This window comes from Danio rerio, chromosome 11, assembly GCF_049306965.1.
Source record: "Danio rerio strain Tuebingen ecotype United States chromosome 11, GRCz12tu, whole genome shotgun sequence".
NCBI lineage: Eukaryota > Metazoa > Chordata > Actinopteri > Cypriniformes > Danionidae > Danio > Danio rerio.
The window spans coordinates 27,704,860-27,723,707 of NC_133186.1; the positions used below are offsets into that span (position 1 = coordinate 27,704,860).

At 35.4% G+C, this 18,848-nt stretch overlaps 1 protein-coding gene across 1 annotated transcript in view; it reads left to right on the forward strand.

Moving 5' to 3' along the window:
* Positions 1–2,268: 2,268 nt before the first annotated feature.
* Positions 2,269–18,848, forward strand: part of grm6b (glutamate receptor, metabotropic 6b) — a 45,501-nt gene continuing 28,921 nt past the window's right edge. Inside the window, exons 1-2 of the mRNA NM_001080020.2 lie at positions 2,269–2,504; positions 6,400–7,018. Of these exons, the coding sequence (NP_001073489.2) occupies positions 6,455–7,018 (564 nt within the window). The 5' untranslated portion in view covers positions 2,269–2,504; positions 6,400–6,454. The remainder of the gene's footprint in view (positions 2,505–6,399; positions 7,019–18,848) is intronic.

Sequence of the window (18,848 nt, forward strand, 5' to 3'; positions counted from 1 at the left end):
ACAACGACATTCCATTCAGTGTTGTTTTGAGATATGTTGCCTATTGATAGGCATATATGGATTTTAGATATATTAAATACGTTTTATTTAATGTTTTGGTGCCAATTCTTGTATGCTTTGATGTCAGTCGTTTTAATTTATTCCTTTATATAACATTTAAACCATTGTTGCAATCTCAAATGTATCTTTTGTCGTGAATTGAACTGTTATAAAGCACATTTTCGTTACCTCTCTGTGATGCTTTATAGTTTTTTTTTACAGCATACTATTACTGCAATTGTGAGTTTATATCTTACAATTCAGATTTTTCATCTCAGAATAGGTCATTCTGAACAACTGTGTGTTTATGTCTTGCAATTCTGTGAAAAAAGTTAGAAACTATAGAAGTAACTTATTAATTCATATAAATTTAAAGCTGAGCTTGTCTCACATATTTAAGCAACTTGCAATTATGTCTTGCAATTCTGAAAGTTAGAACTGGAAGAAAGTCTGAATTTATAACTCACACGCAGAGATGCCCAAACTATTGCTTGCAAACCAAGGTTGTAACCTTTGAATTGGCCCTATATTGCATCTGAGAAGAGAGGGAGAATGATGGGTAATGACTTTAATCATTTCTAATTAAACATAACTTTTTTTGTTTGCTTTTGTTTTCCTGTTGAGCTACACAAACAAACAAACTGGAATAAATGTTTCAGTTAAATGTTGTGTAAATAGTCATTTGATGAATATCAGACATTGTCGAAGACATCAGCAAGCGAATCAAGGCAAACTGTGTTTTTTAGAGTTATAAATGGGCTTGTTCATGTTTTTTATTGTAAGATGTTCATTATAAAATGTACAAAAGTATATGATTATTTATACAATTAAAGTATTCTAAATGTAATAAATTATAGTATTAATTAAATTATATAATAATTATATAGGTTTCCCAGATAGGTTTCCCGCTGCGTTAAAAGCGTGCTGGATAAGTTGGCGGTTCATTCCGCTGTGGCGACCCCAGATTAATAAAGGGACTAAGCCGACAAGAAAATGAATGAATGAATGAAGGAAGGAAGGAAGGAATAATCATATAGGAAATTACATTAACAATTGGTGGTATATTTACCTCCGGCCCACCACCTTCAATCAAGTTTAGCTTTTGGCCCTTCAGAAGAAAAAGATTGGGCACCCCTTCTCACAAGTAACTCACAAGATTTTAATTGACAATTCTGTGTAAAGAAATGCTAGGATTGGGCGATATTAACAAAATAATAATTTTAATTGTATTTTTATTTATTAATATTTTAACCCTTTGACCAAAATGGCATCCCATAATAACATGCATAAACAAGACAAGCAAAAAACTATTTTTTTTTTAGAGTAAATGTTTCTTAACCACGTTTCTGGTGGACCACCATCACTACTTTGGATGTCTCCTTTGTTTCTTTGTCTGTCGCACCCGTTACAGGTCTTTCAGCATCTGCTAATGAGCTGAATCAGGTGTGTTTGTTTGAGGCGACATGGAAAATGTGCAGAGCTGGTGGTCCTTCATGAACCTGGTTGAGAAACACTGGCTGACAACTGTCTGCATTTGTGTAAACTGTTCAAATTTCTCACAAATTATAGGTAGTAAGTGTCAAATAACAGGCTACGGATATTTCAGTTCAAAAAACCTAGAATGATCTGTAGACAAGCAATACTTTGTCCCTCGATCACGGAATTGCTTTAAAAATTGAACAGAATATACACTTATATTTAAATAATTCATTTATAACACAGAGCAAAAGATATCCCCGAGAGAGAAAGAGAGAGAGAGAGATAAAAAAGTGAGCAAAAGTGAAGAGTCAGTATGTTGGGGATATGAAAAGCCATTAGCCCATATACAGCAGCCATGTGTGTCAGAATAAAGTCCAGCGGTGGTATTATGGACCAGGGTAAGGCTATACACTACCATTTAAAACACACACACGTGACCGCAGGGGCAACTAGATTATCTGTCTTTATAAAAAGACATACAAATCACGTGACCAGGAGGGTCTCGCGCCATAAAAGCAGACGGTCTGAATGCAGAGAGAACTATATCCAGCAGCATTCACATTAAAAATATATACGGGTCCATCGCTCTCAGAGACTTCTCAAATGCATGCATGTGGTAATCCCAATCTGTGCCCATTAGTGCACACTGGAAAAGAGAGAGAGGGGGAGTGAGTGATAAAGTGAGAGAGAGAGAGTGAGGGAAAGAGACAGACAGAGTGAGGGGGGCTTTTAAAGGATTTGACAGTGATTTGTAGAATCACAGTTGTGGAATGTTTGGGCTTTTCCAAGCGTTTTCCCGAAGCTTCCAATACTTTCTGAATTGAATCCTCTCCTCAGTCCGATGAATGTTTAGATTGACGAATCTGAAGACTGTGGAGGTTTAAGATGACAGCTGAAGACTCGGATGTCGGAGATTTTTTCTGTCGTGATTCAGAAGCATCAAACTTCAGTTCCAGATGGGCGCACACTGGCCTCAGCATCAGCCGGTGAGATTTATTATATATTCATTATCGTCATTTACATGTACATTTGCATTGAATGTTATAATTTTGTATGGACGTCTGTTTGGGTGACGCGAAACAAGAGGGAATACAGTGTGTTGCTGCTGTTTGTTAACACTTAATCATACGGCTGTGTTTGTCCTCTCGCGGGAGCTTTCGATCCAAATATAGCACTTTTTCCGCTCACCTGTTGCTGAATATGTATCAGCTAATTTACATAAAATATTAATATGCGTGCCTATGCATGCCCTCGATTCTCAGAGGTCCACAGAGTGCGAAGATGAGCAAAGTGTGTCCTTTTTCTAGAGGGCAAGAAAGTTTGGAGTTGAAATATATTTCGGGGATATTTTATTAGTTATTGGATCAAATGTAAAATCATTTTGCTTTAAACGAAAGTTAACCTCCCAAAAATAACATTTGCTGTATATTTACTCGCCCTCAGACCTTTAAGAATATAGGTATTTTCTCTTTTTTTAGTAGAATATTATTAGGTGGTTTTTGTTTATTCATAAAATTAATTTATTCCTTTTCTTTTCGGGTTAGTCCCTTCATTAATCTGGGGTTGCCACAGCGGAATGAACCGCCAACTTGTCCACCATATGTTGTTACGCACCAGATTCCCTTCCAGCTGCAACCCAGCTCTGGGAAACACCCATACACTCTTGCATTCACACACATACACTACGGACAATTTAGTTTATACTATGGAGCCAATTTAGGGTCATATATACTTGTATTAAAAGAAGGTTTTGCAAAAAAAATAAATTGTGCGACGCAATGGCGCAGTAGGTAGTGCTGTTGCCTCACAGCAAGAAGGTCGCTGGTTCGAGCCTCGGCTGGGTCAGGTGGCGTTTCTGTGTGGAGTTTGCATGTTCTCCCTCGTGCGTTTCCTCCGGGTGCTCCGGTTTCCCCCACAATCCAAAGACTTACAACTAATTTATAACTATAACTAACTCTCTTATAACGCTATTCTTTTTTTTAAATATAGTTTTATTATTTTTAGCATAAGAAAATAAAAAAATTATACAAAGGCCATTTCACAATACACAGACAGTCAGACACAACATGATACAGTATCATGCATAAAGCTTAAGAGAAAAAAATCTAATTAAATATAAAAAATAAAAAATTTACAGAGAAATGTGTAGGGTCTACAACTCGACAATCCCACATATAATGAGGTACAAGATTACAAGAAGTTATTCCAATGTATGAACTAATTTCATGGCATGACCAGAATGAGTAAATCAATGTTCCGTCAAAGTTTTTACATTTATGGCACAATAAGGATACATTTGGGGAAATCTTATGTAATTCTACTTTTGAATAATGAAGTCTGTGGATAACTTTAAATTAAATCAGTCCGTGTCTCCCGTTGATAATTACTCTATTCTATAACTAAACTAACTTTCTGAAAGTCTGTTATGCAGACATTTACTTGTACTTTTTTTTAATTTTGAAAAAAACAGTGCATGTATACAACTAGAATCTGTTTGATTTGACACATTTTTTAAAAGATGTGGCTAAGAAATAACTAATTAGAATTTGTTTCTTAAAGTAATTTTTTTTTTTTTACAAAAAGGTTCATTAGTTAATGCATTTACTAACATGAACTAATCATGAACAACACCTGTACAGCATTTATTAATCATAATTAAACATTTACTAATGCAATATTAACATCCAAGTCTAAGCTTGTTAACATTAGTTAATGCACCATGAGTTAACATGAACTAGCAATGAACTACTGTATTTTCATTAACTAACGTTAACTAAAATAAACAAATACAGTAGTAAATGTATTGTTCATTGTTTGTTCATGTTAGTAAATGCATTAATTAACATTAACTAATGAACCTTATTGTAAAGTGTGACCATTTTTTTTACTGCTGTTGCATTTTTTAAAATACTTAGCATTTAACCCTAAACAAGTCTGAAATTTCATTCTCGATGGTCTTAAAAAGATCTTAAAAAGCCTTAAATGTGAATTAAAAAAAGAGATCAGGTACCCGTGAAAATCTTGCAATCATGCTTTAGAGCAGTACTTGAAATAAAAACTTAAATCCTGAGTTGAAACATTAATTAAAAATGTATCTATTTATAGTTGACATAAATTATTAACCCAGTGTTAAAAACTATAGTTAGAATGACTGACAAATTTACTTATTTAAACTATTAAAACACACTTGTATCATTATATGTATGAATATTCATAAAACATACATTTAATAAATTATCATTATATATATTTAGAAATGGAGACACAGGGGCTCAGTGAGTAGTGCAGTTGCCTCACAGCAAGAAGGTCGCTTGTTCGACCCCCGGCTAGGTCAGTTGGCATTTCTGTGTGGAGTTTGCATGTTCTCTCCATGTTCTTGTGGGTCTGCTCAAGGTGCTCCAGTTTACCCCACAGTTCAAACACATGCGCTATAGGTAAATTAAATAAGGTGAATTGGCTGTAGTGTATTTTTAGTAAACCTTTGAGGTGGGGCAACTACATTCACATTTACATTCAATCATTTAGCAGCTGCTTTTATCCAAAGCGACTTACAAATGAGGACAAGGAAGCAATTTACACAACTATAAGAGCAACAATGAACAAGTGCTGAAGGCAAATTTGAGGTATGTAAAGTCTAAGAAGCAAAACATTAGTATTTTTTTAAATTTAATATTATTTTTTTTTTTTGTAATACAGTTAGCGGTGGAACCAGAGAGGCAATTGCAGATTAGGAAGGAAAGTGGAGACTAAATAGTTGAGTTTTTAGTCATTTCTTAAAGACAGCGAGTGACTCTGCCATTCTGATGCAGTTAGGGTGTTCATTCCACCAACTGGGCAGATTGAATGCAAGAGTTCGGGAAAGTGATTTCTTCCCTCTTTGGGATGGAACCACGAGGCGACGTTCATTCACAGAACGCAAGTTTCTGGAGGGCACATAAATCTGCAGAAGTGAGAGCAGATAAGAAGGAGCAACGCCAGAAGTCACTTTGTAAGCAAACATCAGAGCTTTGAATTTGATGTGAGCAGCGACTGGCAGCCAGTGCAAACGGATGAGTAGCGGAGTGACATGTGCTCTTTTAGGTTTATTAAAGACCACTCGTGCTGCTGCGTTCTGAAGCAGCCGAAGAGGTTTGATAGAGTTAGCTGAAATCTGAAATGAGTTAACTAAAATCCAACATCTGATAAACCTCATAGTGGTAACGTCCACGCAGCACCAAGCTGTAACATTATGAGACAACGTTGATTTTTGGTTGATTTTAGGTTGATTTTAGGTTGGATGTTGGAGATTGACATCGACCTGACGTTGGGTTCTGATGACAACCCGATTTTCATTTTCGCACAAAATGCAACATCCCCACAATGTTGGGGTACAATGTCAATCTGATGTCATGTTGACGTCTTGTGCCTGCTGGGTGTTTAAGGCCATTTCGGTCATCATACAGTAAACATCCGTCATCTTCTCATCAGTGACATGCATCTAAACAGTCTCTGGGTCAATGCGTGTAAAGATTTTAGACATCTTCCTGGACATTTGTAATCCTTCCAAACATTTTGCTGCAATTGTAAATTTACCTTACATGTGTGATTCAATTGGACAGGAATCACAGGTCTGATTTTTGTAAGTTGTGACTGCAGGTTGAAGGGAAGTAATGGAGTACAAGTACCAATACTGCACTGAACATTTACTCAAGGGAAAGTAAAACACACATTTTTAAAACAACTTAGTAAAGAACAATTTCTGAGAATAACTACTCAATTACAGTAGTTTGAGTATTTGTAATGTGTTACTTTACACCACTGCATATCACACATTCTATCTTCAAATCATGACATGTATTCACACATATGTTTCACATCCATTGTTTATCTCATTCCTCACAGGAGACACAGGTAGAAAAGAAACCGTTGTGCTGTAGAAGAACAACGAGCCGCTTGAATGCCAGCAACTATGACATCACAGCTGTACGCACCATCACAGTCCCGCCACCATAGGATTATCAGGGCGCCCAAACCACACGTGGGCTCCCTCATTCACATCATGTGGATACTAACAATGGGATTTACTCCAGAATCCCAGGCCGCTTCCTCAGATACTCAACCCCACTCCATAAAGATTGAAGGAGACATTACTCTCGGAGGGCTCTTTCCGGTTCATTCCAGGGGCCCTGCTGGAATCCCTTGTGGAGAGGTTAAGAAGGAGAAAGGCATCCACAGAATGGAGGCCATGTTGTACGCTCTGGACCAGATCAACAGTGACCCGGACCTGTTGCCTAACATCACGCTGGGCGCCAGGATTTTGGACACGTGCTCCAGGGATACATATGCACTGGAGCAGTCGCTCACGTTTGTCCAGGCCCTCATCCAGAAGGACAATTCAGACGTTCGATGCTCCAATGGAGAGCCGCCTATCATCCCAAAACCTGAGCGCGTGGTGGGGGTCATCGGGGCTTCGGCCAGCTCTGTGTCCATTATGGTGGCCAATGTTCTCCGATTGTTTGCGGTGAGTCATTTTGGTTGGCTTTTTTTTTTTTAATAATGGTGATTTCTTAGGAAACGCTCCATTTTAAGGGGAATAAGGGGAAAACTGATGGATGTGGATAATATATTCTTAATTTGGTGTCTCAATCAGATTTTATTCCCGAAACTTTTGCTTAGAGGGCTAATAACATTGACCTTGAACTGATTTTTTAAAAATTTAAATCTACTTTCATTCTAGCCGAAATAAAACAAAAAAGACTTTCTCCAGAAGAAAAACTATTTGAGAATCAAAGAGTATGAAATTTACAGGAGGGTTTATCATTTGACTTCAACTGTATGTGGAGTTTAAATATAAACTAATTTCAAGAGGATTACGTGCTTATGATTGACCATGGATTTACCAATTGGATGAATCCAAAACAAACATTAATAACCAGATTTCCTCACCTTAGTCATCTTCGTCTTAAAGAATCCCCCATCCACCCTGACTCCTCCCCCTTTTTTCTAGCATAATTCAGAGTGAGGCAGCTCGACGACTCAGTGGTTAGCACTGTTGCCTCACAGCAAGAAGGTCACTGGTTCAAGCCGTGGCTGGGTCAGTTGGCATTTCTATGTGCATGATCTCCCCATGCTCATGCGGGTTTCCTCTGAGTACTCCGGTTTCCCCCACAGTTCAAAGACATGCGCTATAAGTGAATTGAGTAAACTAAATTAGTGCGAGAGGTATGGGTGTTTCTTGGTGTTGCGCTACAGTAAACAATTCACTGGTATAGTTGTTGGTTCATTCCGCTGTGGCAACCCGTGATAAACAAAGGAATAAACCGAAAGGAAATGAATGAATGACTGAAACCAGGGGAGCTCTCGAGACGTACCTAATGAAATGAGAGGTAGCCCCAGGCTCGAGGATCTTCCGAGCTCAGGGCTCTCTCCCTGGACTGCTTGCCAAACATGCTTTATTTATCATCAGCTAAGTATGAACTCTTGAAATATATGTATTTGAAAGTGTTGTTAATGAAAATATGTCATGATACCCACTGCACCACCGAATCGCCCTGTATAAAACATTGTTATTATATATACCATTTTATTGGGTGCCTTTTGTAAATAATGGTATAACATTAACAATAGTAATATTAGCTTCAGTATCTCAAAATCTAAACCAAAAATGATTGCTTATTATTGGTTATGTTATTATATAGAGCAGGATGTAAAATAATATGAAAATATTACACATTTTTTCACTGTGTTACTAGTGTTCTGAAATGACATATTTAAATATGTAAATAATCTATTTCAATATCCCAGTATTTGTGCACATCCCAAGAACATTGTTTCATTTAGATTTTTCTTTACAGGAAGGATATTTCTATTTGATGTTTCTATTTTTCAGAATATTTTTTAAAAATAAAGTGAATATTACATGAGCACTGATAAAAACAGATTTCATTTAGAAGTTGTCTGTCAATTTTACAAAAAAATAACACATAGTAACACATTGATTTAAATAAGACATACTGAAACATGTTATTGTTATCATATTATTGTGTTGCAAAACACTCTCCAATAATCCTCATTTATATAGATATTTATTTATTTATATATATTTATTTATGTAATTCTAAAATAGATATTTATTTATATATAAAAAATTGAATTATACGTTTATTTAAATGTAATGTAAATGTAATTTTTTAGACCAGCCTTCAGTACAGAACTGTATATTAAATAAATTGGGGTGGTGCAATGGCTCAGTGGTTAGCACTGTCGCGTCACAGCAACAAGGTCGCTGGTTTGAGTCCCGACTGGGCCAGTTAATTATCATCACAGTGTGGAGTTTGTATGTTCTCCCTCTCTTATGTGGGTTTCTTCTGGGTGCTCTGGTTTCCCCCACAGTCTAAAGACCTGAGCTATAGGTGAATTGGGTCAGCTAAATTTTCCGTAGTGTATTTGGCTGTGTGAATAAGTATGCATGGATGTTTCCCATTTGATGGGAACTGTGGCGACCCCAGATTAATAAAGGCACTAAGCTGAAAATAAAGTGAATGAACAGTGCATAATATTTTACTAGATATTTTTCAAGATACTAGTATTCAGTTTAAAGTGACTTTTAAAGGCTTAACTAGGTTAATTAGATTAATTAGGCAAGTCATTGTATAATGATGACTCATACTGTAGACGATCTGTAGGAATATATATATATATATATATATATATATATATATATATATATATATATATATATATATATATATATATATATATATATATATATATATATATATATATATATATATATATGAAAGTGCTGTTAATGCAAATACGTTGACTTTAGTGCTTTAAATACATTTTGTGAAAATAAAATGTTATAATATGGGTGATCTATCATTGGTGTAATGGTTCAATTACACTACAAGTAAGCTTACAATTATGCTCATGCTTTATAGGGCAGTCAATGAAATACTCATGTGAACAAATCTGTGTCTGGAGATTATTATAGGTCTTATAAAAGTTATAAAAGTTGTAAAATGATATTTAAATCAGTGTTGATGATGGTCCAATAAAGGGTTCAATTATGTAGTATTTTGGGTTCCCCTTAAATAATGTTTTAAGTATTTGTCATTAAATGAATTTTATGAGCCTAGCAGGAAGTTTTGTTGTATAAACTATTGTCACACTGAGCAACATTTTATTGGCCGCTTTTTGGGGCGTCGCAGTGGCGCACTGGGTAGCACAATTGCCCCACAGCAAGATAGTCACTGGTTTAAGCCTCGGCTGGGTCACTTGGCATTTCTGTGTGGAGTTTGCATGTTCTCCCCATGTTCGCGTGGGTTTTCTCCAGGTGCTCTGGTTCACCCCACAGTCAAAAGTCATGCGCTATAGGTGAATTGGGTAAGCTAAATTGGTCGTAGAGTATGAGTGTGTGTGCGAATGTAAGAGTGTATGGGTGTTTCCTAGGACTGGGTTGCAGCTGGAAGGGCATCCACTGCATAAAACATAAGGCATGATAGTTGGTGGTTTATTCCTCGGTGGCAAGCTCTGAAAAAGAGACTAACTCGAAGGAAAATGAATGAATTATATAAATTTGGAATGTTTTTTTTTTCAGTAGTCAGAATGAAGACATGTTAGAGAAACAAAATCTCCAAACTGACCAGCGCATAAAAAGCAGACTATAGTTTTGCCAGTTCTCTTGTGCCTCAAGACAGATTTGTTTGTGAGTGCTGTTATTTTGGTACTTTGTAAGGCTGTGTGTAGTCCTGTGTGGGGCTCTTGCATGGCGTTTCTTCAAGACTTCTGCTGTGCTGCTGATAGAGCCAGTGCTACAGGAAGTAGAACTAATTCTGTTAAAAGGTTTGGATTGTGTTTCAGCTCGACTGGCATCTCGGCAAGAGCTTCTTAAGCAATATAGATTCTTCCTTTATGGCGTTCCGAGAGAGAGTGTATCCTATTTTCCTTAAAGTGAGAATTGTTTCTGAACTGAGCTCAACATTGACCTCTGTCCTCAAAACACTGAAACCCGGCAAGGTGAAATGTGCTGCGAGAACGTCATTCATTCAATTTTAAATCCATTCAGATCATCCTTTAGCTCACAAATCCTACACCTGAGCTGTACTCAATTTCATTCCGCCCTTTGCCACGTTTGATTATTATTATTTATTTGTTGGATTTATTGATTTATTTAATCAGTGTTGTACTTTGTGGTCTGGCTGTTCGTGAGCGGATGGAGTTTTCAGTCATCACACGTTCAGGGAAGATAAACATTTCACAGAATAAAAGTGACTTAGTCAGAGCTCCATTAGGTTTCTCTCGGGACATTGTACCTGTGTCCTAATCGTATTGTGTTATTCATTACTTTTAGTGAAACGCCCTGAATAGGAATAAAACAATCATGTCTCACGTTTTTTATAGCCTTTTTGATGATATTGGACAAAGAGGACAGTGGAAAAATGTATCATGTAGAAGGTGTCATCTACACATCTGGATTTATTACATTTGTTTTTTATGAAATTTGTTTTTAAAGGAACACATATGAACATTTTGTTCAGGCGTTGGTCAGTGTTGACATTTTGGTTTATTTTGCTTTAGCTGAAAAAATATATGTTTAAAGATTTATTTTAATACATTGCAGCTATTTACACCTTTAGATTACCATATATGCACTCACCATCTTCTTTATTAGGTACACCTTATTAGTACCGGGTTGAACCCCCTTTTGCCTTCAGAACTGCCTTAATTCTTTGTGGCATAGATTCAACAAGGTACTGGAAATATTCCTCAGAGATTTTGGTCCATATTGAATCACATTTGTTCCCCATTCTGATGCTCAGTTTGAACTGCAATAGTTCGTCTTGACCATGTTTACATGCTTAAATGCATTGAGTTGCTGCCATGTGATTGGCTAATTAGAATTTTGCGTTAACACGCAGTTGGACAGCTGTACCTAATAAAGTGGCCAGTGAGTATATGACTTAATAACAATACATATCTTTTAACCCTTGATTTAGATTCAAAATTAAGGCACAATATTTTAAATTTTTTCATACTAATTTAGTTTTAAATTCAAATCAGTAAAAATCTAATTACCTTTACCATTAATCATTCATTAAAAGTTGTTTAGAATTTTTACAAATTTAATATGCCTAAAAAGACATTAATCATGCAAATTGGACAGAAATATGTGTAGGTAAAGTGTGTCCACAGTCATATTTGAGTGATATAAGCATTAATTACCTGACATTAAATAAGATCCAAATCCCAGGGATTTTAGGCCCTTAGCAACATGACATAGCAGTGCAGTTTTCCCCACTAATCAATATTGATTTTCATGCCACATAATACCATGTCTCAGTATTAACACGTATCAACATGTCCACAAGACAGGATTTGCTAAGAAACTGGGATTAAAAGATCAGTTCCAACTCTCTGTAATCAAACTAAAGAAGTAGTAAGTGGTACACTTTGTATTTTTTAAAGCAATTTGAACAATTTTTAAGCTATGTAACTCATAACCAGCTCATAATCAGCTCAGCTATAAACGAGAACGCTTTAATCACACAACAGGAGTCCCGGTTTGTGGATGTTAAATCAGTTTATGCTGCACAGTGACTTAGTTATAATGAATCTCTAAACAGCAGCATTATTACCCGTTTGTTGGGCATCCTGTCACATTTACCATAAGTAGATGAGCAAAAAAGAGCACAACATGTTAAACGCGTGCGTGTGTGTTTGTTTTTGTGTATGTGTGCACACATGAGCACTGTGATCATTTTAACAGCATTCATCTTACTGTGGTAATTGTGACCATGAGTTTCTGTTTCATCAAGTCTGAGTTGTCTTTTTGCTGTGTTTATCCTGACATTCAACCTTTGGAAACAAAATCGTCCAAGAGAACCTGCTCATTTTCATATAATGTCACAGGCGCCAAAAAAGCTGCTATTCCCTCCGACCCATACAATGACATATTCAATAGTGTATAATAAATGATCTGATGGATGTTTTGACCTGAAACGCACCAGTCTTTACATTCTGCAGACATAAAAGACTTATTTTAAATCTTATAAAAAAATTGGAGTCCTTTAAATAATACAATTAGCTGGTCAAATTGGCTCAAAATCAACCCTATCACCCTATCACAGGTGTTCATTGAATATTTATTTTATATTATTTGTATTTATTATTTTTTTCAATAATTTTCATAAGCTTTTGTTCATATATCATTTATAAATGTTTTCCCACTACATTTTCTGGTATAAAGCGAAAATTCCCAAACATCAGACCCTTTTTATTTTAGCTGTCAACTAAATAAAACAACAACTGAATTCTGAATCCAGCTTTTTTTCGATGTTGTTTTCTGGAAATGGATGCAAATTAGTACATATATCTTTATGCATTGCCCTATTTGCATATATGACTATAACATTTCAGAAAGTTTGTGAAATAAGAGTTATCCAAATGTACTGTGATTAATTAACTGAAAACTTATGGTGATAATTATCAGTTAAGATTATTACCTGATTATACCCTGGTTCTTTGGCTTTCTTTCTTTTCTTACTTAATCTTTTTTGATCCATTAAACTAACCAAACAGCCAATTAAATGTATAATGCCAGAAATAAAATGCAATTCAAGCCATAAAATCGCCATATTTACTATCACACGTTTTTAAATTAGTTTTCATAAAAGGAGAAAAAGAATTCACAATTTCTTAATATAACCGTAATTTAATAAGAACAACCTTTGTTGCATGAATGTTTTGAATGATGATTAAAAATGAACAAATGAATCATGAATTGATTTACTAAAGTAAAAAAAAAGAATAAAAATGATCAAAGTGTCATCTTAAATCAGTTACAACAAACATTTATGTTCACACACTGGTCCAAGTTCATGTCTTAGGAAGGCAGATATTGAAGAATCCGCTCTATATTAAAGTGCTCTCCACAGCTCAGACTCCTGGTGCAAAATGAAGCGTGAGCTGGGAGAAATGCAGCTGGCCTGTTATCAGCTTCACACAGCCTCTGTTCTGTGCTTTACTGAATGACTGTGGGCCTTTAGCACCAATTGTAGATCGACAGCGACAAATAGCCAGCATTTGTGGGTGGTCTAGTCTGCTTTTGCTCTTGGTTTGATTGTCCCTTGCATTCTCTAAATCGTGGTATTCACAGAAACTGAAAAGGTTGATCTCAGAGGCTTAGAATTCAGAATCTGACAACTGTGGCCATTATATGAACTACAGCTAGTACACTCTAAAAGATGCTGGGTTGTTTTAACCCAACTTTGGTCAAATATGGACAAACCCAGCAAGTTCATTTTTTAAATTCAATTTAAAGGTGCCATATAATGCATTGATGCAAAATGTTAAGCAGTTCCATGAAGCAGGCAACCATGCATGACTACGGAGACTCATCTGTTTACAGAACGCAGAATGGTGGGATATATTAATTACAATTTTATTCAATGTCACACCGAAGATCCATAAGGTCTGTTAAAATGTATTTTTTATTTGTTTATGTGTGCATTGTGAAATTTACTGCCTTCGAACGACTTAGCACCAATTCAGATTGGAAATGAAATCAAAAAACTTTCTGGAGAATTTTCGAATTTACCTAAGCCACATATTTATTCATTTAGATATCAGAGAACTATTAAATATATTGTGTCAGTGCTTTCTATGGCACATTCAAAGCCTGTCTTATTTGCAAAATATGAGTCTTACTTAGTAAGTAAGTATGATAAAATATTAACTTAAAATAAAGAAAAAAATCACTGATCATTGTTGTAATCTCACTAGGAAACTTTGTACCCAATCAAATTAATTCATATTAAAGATCCTGTGTGGATCCTCGAAATGGGTGTTTTGTACTTCTATTTAGATATCAGAGAACAATTTAATACATTGTATTATTGCATTTTATGTCAGCTTTAAAGCCTGTCTCATTTGCAAAATAAAAGGTAGGTTGTAAATATGATAAAAGAATAAAGAATTAATTAGTGATGGTTGTTGTAATCTCACTAGGACATGTTGTGCCAAATTGAACCCATACATATGAATATTAGAGAACAGTTTAATATATTGTAGTAATGCTCTCTATGTCACATCTAAAGCCTAATTTGCAAAATAAGAGACCCACTTACAGTTGAAGTCAGTGAATGATTAGCCCCCCTGAGTTATTAGCCAATGTTTATTTTTCCCCCAATTTCTGTTTAATGGAGAGAAGATTTCTGAACATATTAGTTTTTATAACTAATTTCTAATAACTAATTTATTTTATCTTTGCCATGATGACAGTAAATAATATTTGACTAGATATTTTTAAGACACTTCTATACAGCTTAAAGAGACATTTAAAGCCTTAACTAGGTTAATTAGGTTAACTAGGCAGGTTAGGGTAATTAGGCAAGTTATTGTGTAAAGATGGTTTGTTCTGTAGACTATCAAAAAATAAATAGCTTAAAGGGCCTAATAATTTTGACCTTAAAATGGGTTTTTCAAAAATTAAAACTGCTTTTATTCTAGCCGAAATAAAAGAAATACTGTATGACTTTCTCCAGAAGAAAATATATTATCAGACATACTGTCAAAATTAGCTTGCTCTATTAAACATAATTTGGTAAATATATATAAAAAAAATTAAAAATCAATCAAAGGGAGGCTTATAATTCTGTATAATAATAATTATGACTTCATCTGTAGGTGGTAAATATAACAAAAGATTAACTTACAATAAAGAAATATTCAATGATCATTGATGTAATCTCACTAGGAAACTTTGTGCCCAATCAAACGCATGCATATTAAAGATTCTGTGTGAATCATCGGAATGGGTGTTTTGTAATTCTATTTAGATATCAGAGAACAATTTAATATAAAGTATCAATACTTTCTATGGCACATTTAAAACCTGTCTAATTTGCACAATTAAAGTCTCACTTAGGTAGCAAGTATGATAAAAGGTTAACTTAAAATAAAGGGAAAATCATCGATCATTGTCATAATCTCACTATAGGAAAAATTGTGCCAGTCAAATGCATGCATATTTAAAAATTCTATGTGGATCATCAGAATAGGTGTTTTTTGTTCTGATTGGCCTGTTTTGCACTCACTAGATTTACATGAGGAGGAAACAGTGGTGTTTGAGGCTTACTGTATGTCATTTCTGTGAAGTGAACTCTTATTATTATATATGCAGATTTTCATTCTATGACACCTTTAAATCACACTTTTACACACAACAGTTGGTTTATTTATATTTCACTCAACACTGGGTTAAAACATTTTTTTAGAGTGTATCTTATTGTTTGTGCTCCCATTGGTGTAACAGTGTAATTGGTTTTAATTGCTACTGTAGACAATAGACATGAATGTTTGTATCCCATCTACAAACCCAGTACTTCTGTGACAATTTAAATGTAACAGAAAGAATAATGCTGGTTCAAAAGACTAAAGCCAGAAGCCGTTTCATAACCATACATGATGACTGATCTCTCTGGGTCAAATGCAGATTTTAACATACAGCTGTGATAGTCAAAGCTTTAATAAACATATGGGAATCATGATAACTTAAGAATAAGAAGTGTGTGGATGTTTGAAATGAGATCATTATATTTTAACAGTTAATAGTAGAAGTCAGCAAGGATTTGTTTTACAAGCTGATCACATATTGGCAGTAGAAATACACTAAGATACTGCATTAATAATAGGGTTTTCAATTGATGCTGAGAGCCAATTATTCACTGATTTGTGCTGATTCCAATGTCGGTAGTTTTGCGGTTTTGACTTTTAAACCTGATCTTGTGAAACTGTAACGGTAAAGAGCTTACAAACTGCAGTTTTGTCTTCATTGCCAGCCCAGTTCACCAATAATTTCACATAAGAGACATTTTCTTTAGACACAATTTATATCAAATCCATATTTTCCACCCTTATTTGATTGGCAGGAGAATCCACCAATAGGCATGGATAACCAGTTTCAAGGTTAACTGTGGTTTATTAAAGTCAAGGTTTTAGTGAAGTTTATTTATAAACTAATTTGGAGAGGATCACGTACTTATGATTGATCACAGCTAGCCCCACATTATTCAATTTATGATTCACCAATCAGATGATTCCTAAGCTTTACTCCTCCTCCTTTCCTAGATGGCTGGCACGGTGGCCCAATGGTTAGCACTGTTGTCTCACAGCAAGAACATCACTGGTTCTTGTCCTTACCAAGCCAGCCAACGTTTCTGTGCGAAATTTGCATATTCTCCCCGTGCTCACATGGGTTTCCCTCGGGTTCCCCAGTTTCCTTCCACCGTCCAAAAACATGCATGACTAATCCAAATCGGCACCATAGACGTGCTCCTAGTAAGTAGTTATCTCTTAAGAGCAATCACTATCTGTTCATTAGCTACTCCAGCAGGGGAGTTCTCAAGATCTCCCTGAGCTCAAACTCCCCTCTCGCCTTGGAAATGGGAGGGAGCCCCGAGCTCGAGGATCTTATGAGCGCAGGGCTCTTTCCCGGAACAGCATGCCAAACAAGCTTTATAATCAATCATCAGCTAAGTGTGAACTCTTGAAATACCAATACAATGTTGTGTTATACCGTTCCCATGGTATATGTAAGGTTTTAAAATAAATTTTTTATTTGTTGTAAAGAAATCTCTGTTTTTTAGACTAATGAAGAAAGCAGAAATCATTTATTTTAACTATTTAGCCTGACATGTTTACTGTTCCAAAATATTATAAATGTTTCTTGAAATAAAATAATTTGTGTTCAGTGGTTTTTCTTTTGTTTTACCCAGACATTTAAAAAATATATATTTTAGAGCAGTAATCACAGTACTGTGATATTGTGAAAATGATATTTTTATCCAAGGTTATCATACATTCAGAAACTTCTTCACCTTGGAATTATAAAGTTCTATCTGCATTCTGAATGATTTTGAGATATTGAGCTTCAAAGTTTTTGCATTCCATAGCAAACAGTATGTGTGGAACATTTGTTTTTTAAATAAAAATTCCTAAAATGTAAACAACTTATAAAAAGCATCCCATAATGTAAATAAGCTGTTATTTAATAAGAATATGTGAATAACTCAATTTTGACAAAATGTCAGATAGAACCGTATAATTCTGAGGTGACGACTTTTACTGGCCCATGCCTATACTACTTTTATTTTTCTATACTAATAATTGGCTTATATATATCAGTGGATGTCTATTCATTATGTAGTAAAATGCATGAAACTTTTGAAATCTGATCCTTATATTTTTCTTGATTGGAGTTTATCTTGTTAAATTGTCACTTTCAAAAAAGATATTTTGAGATTTCCTTCAGCAAGAAGCCATTCTGGCTTTTAAAATGCATGGATATCTTAAGTCAGGGGAGTTTACATGTATTTCCTGTGTTCGTGTGGGTTTCCTTCAGGTGCTCAGGTTTCCCCTACAGTCCGAAGACATGCGGATGAACTAAATTGGCCATAGTGTATGAGAGTGTGTGTGTGAATGTGAGAGAGTATGGGTGTTTCCCAGTACTTGGTTGCGGCTGGAAGGGCATCCACTGCGTAAAACATATGCCAGAATAGATGGCAGTTCATTCCGCTCTGGCGACCCCTGATAAATAAGCCAAAGGACAAATAAATGAATAAATGAATCTTAGGTCATATCCTAAATCAAAACGACAGTATCTTTTAAATCATAAATACTAATTCATCTACCTGACTATTCTGGGAACATTTTCAGTAATTAAATCAAGTAAAAGATAATGCACTTTCACATTTTATGTCTACATACTTAAAGAACATGTTTAAAACCAATGAAATGCTTGAAGTGCTTGCCTGTGACTGCTGTTAATGTTGACATGACTCATGTGTGGAAAGGCTTGAAGGCTGTCATGCTTACGGTGCATAGCAACCAATTAGTATCCGAGACTAAATGTTCCTCCTAAATCCATGTTTTCCCATATATTCTTACATTAGGGTTACAAATTAAATTACACACTGGAAACTTGGAGTACTTTAGATTCTCATGCAAGATGTAACAAGTGCCTGAACGGCGTCACTAGCAGTGCAACAGACTGCAATATATATGTTACATGATGGGGGAGGAGTGGTTAAATCTGCCATAGCAAGTGAGCTAGTAGAATTAAATATATTGTATGGCTTATGGCTGAGAAATGGCAACCTTGTCTCTTGATCTGTCTCTCTCCCTCTGTGCTTAACGTAATTTGACTAAAACCCCTCTAATCCTTCTAGATAATCTGTCAAATGGTCCTCTCCCTCTTCTCTCCTTCTCCGGTCAGCATCCACCTTTTCCTCACTGTCCGCGAGCTCCGCTTCTTAAAAAACCTCTCATTAAGCCACACGGTCCAGGCA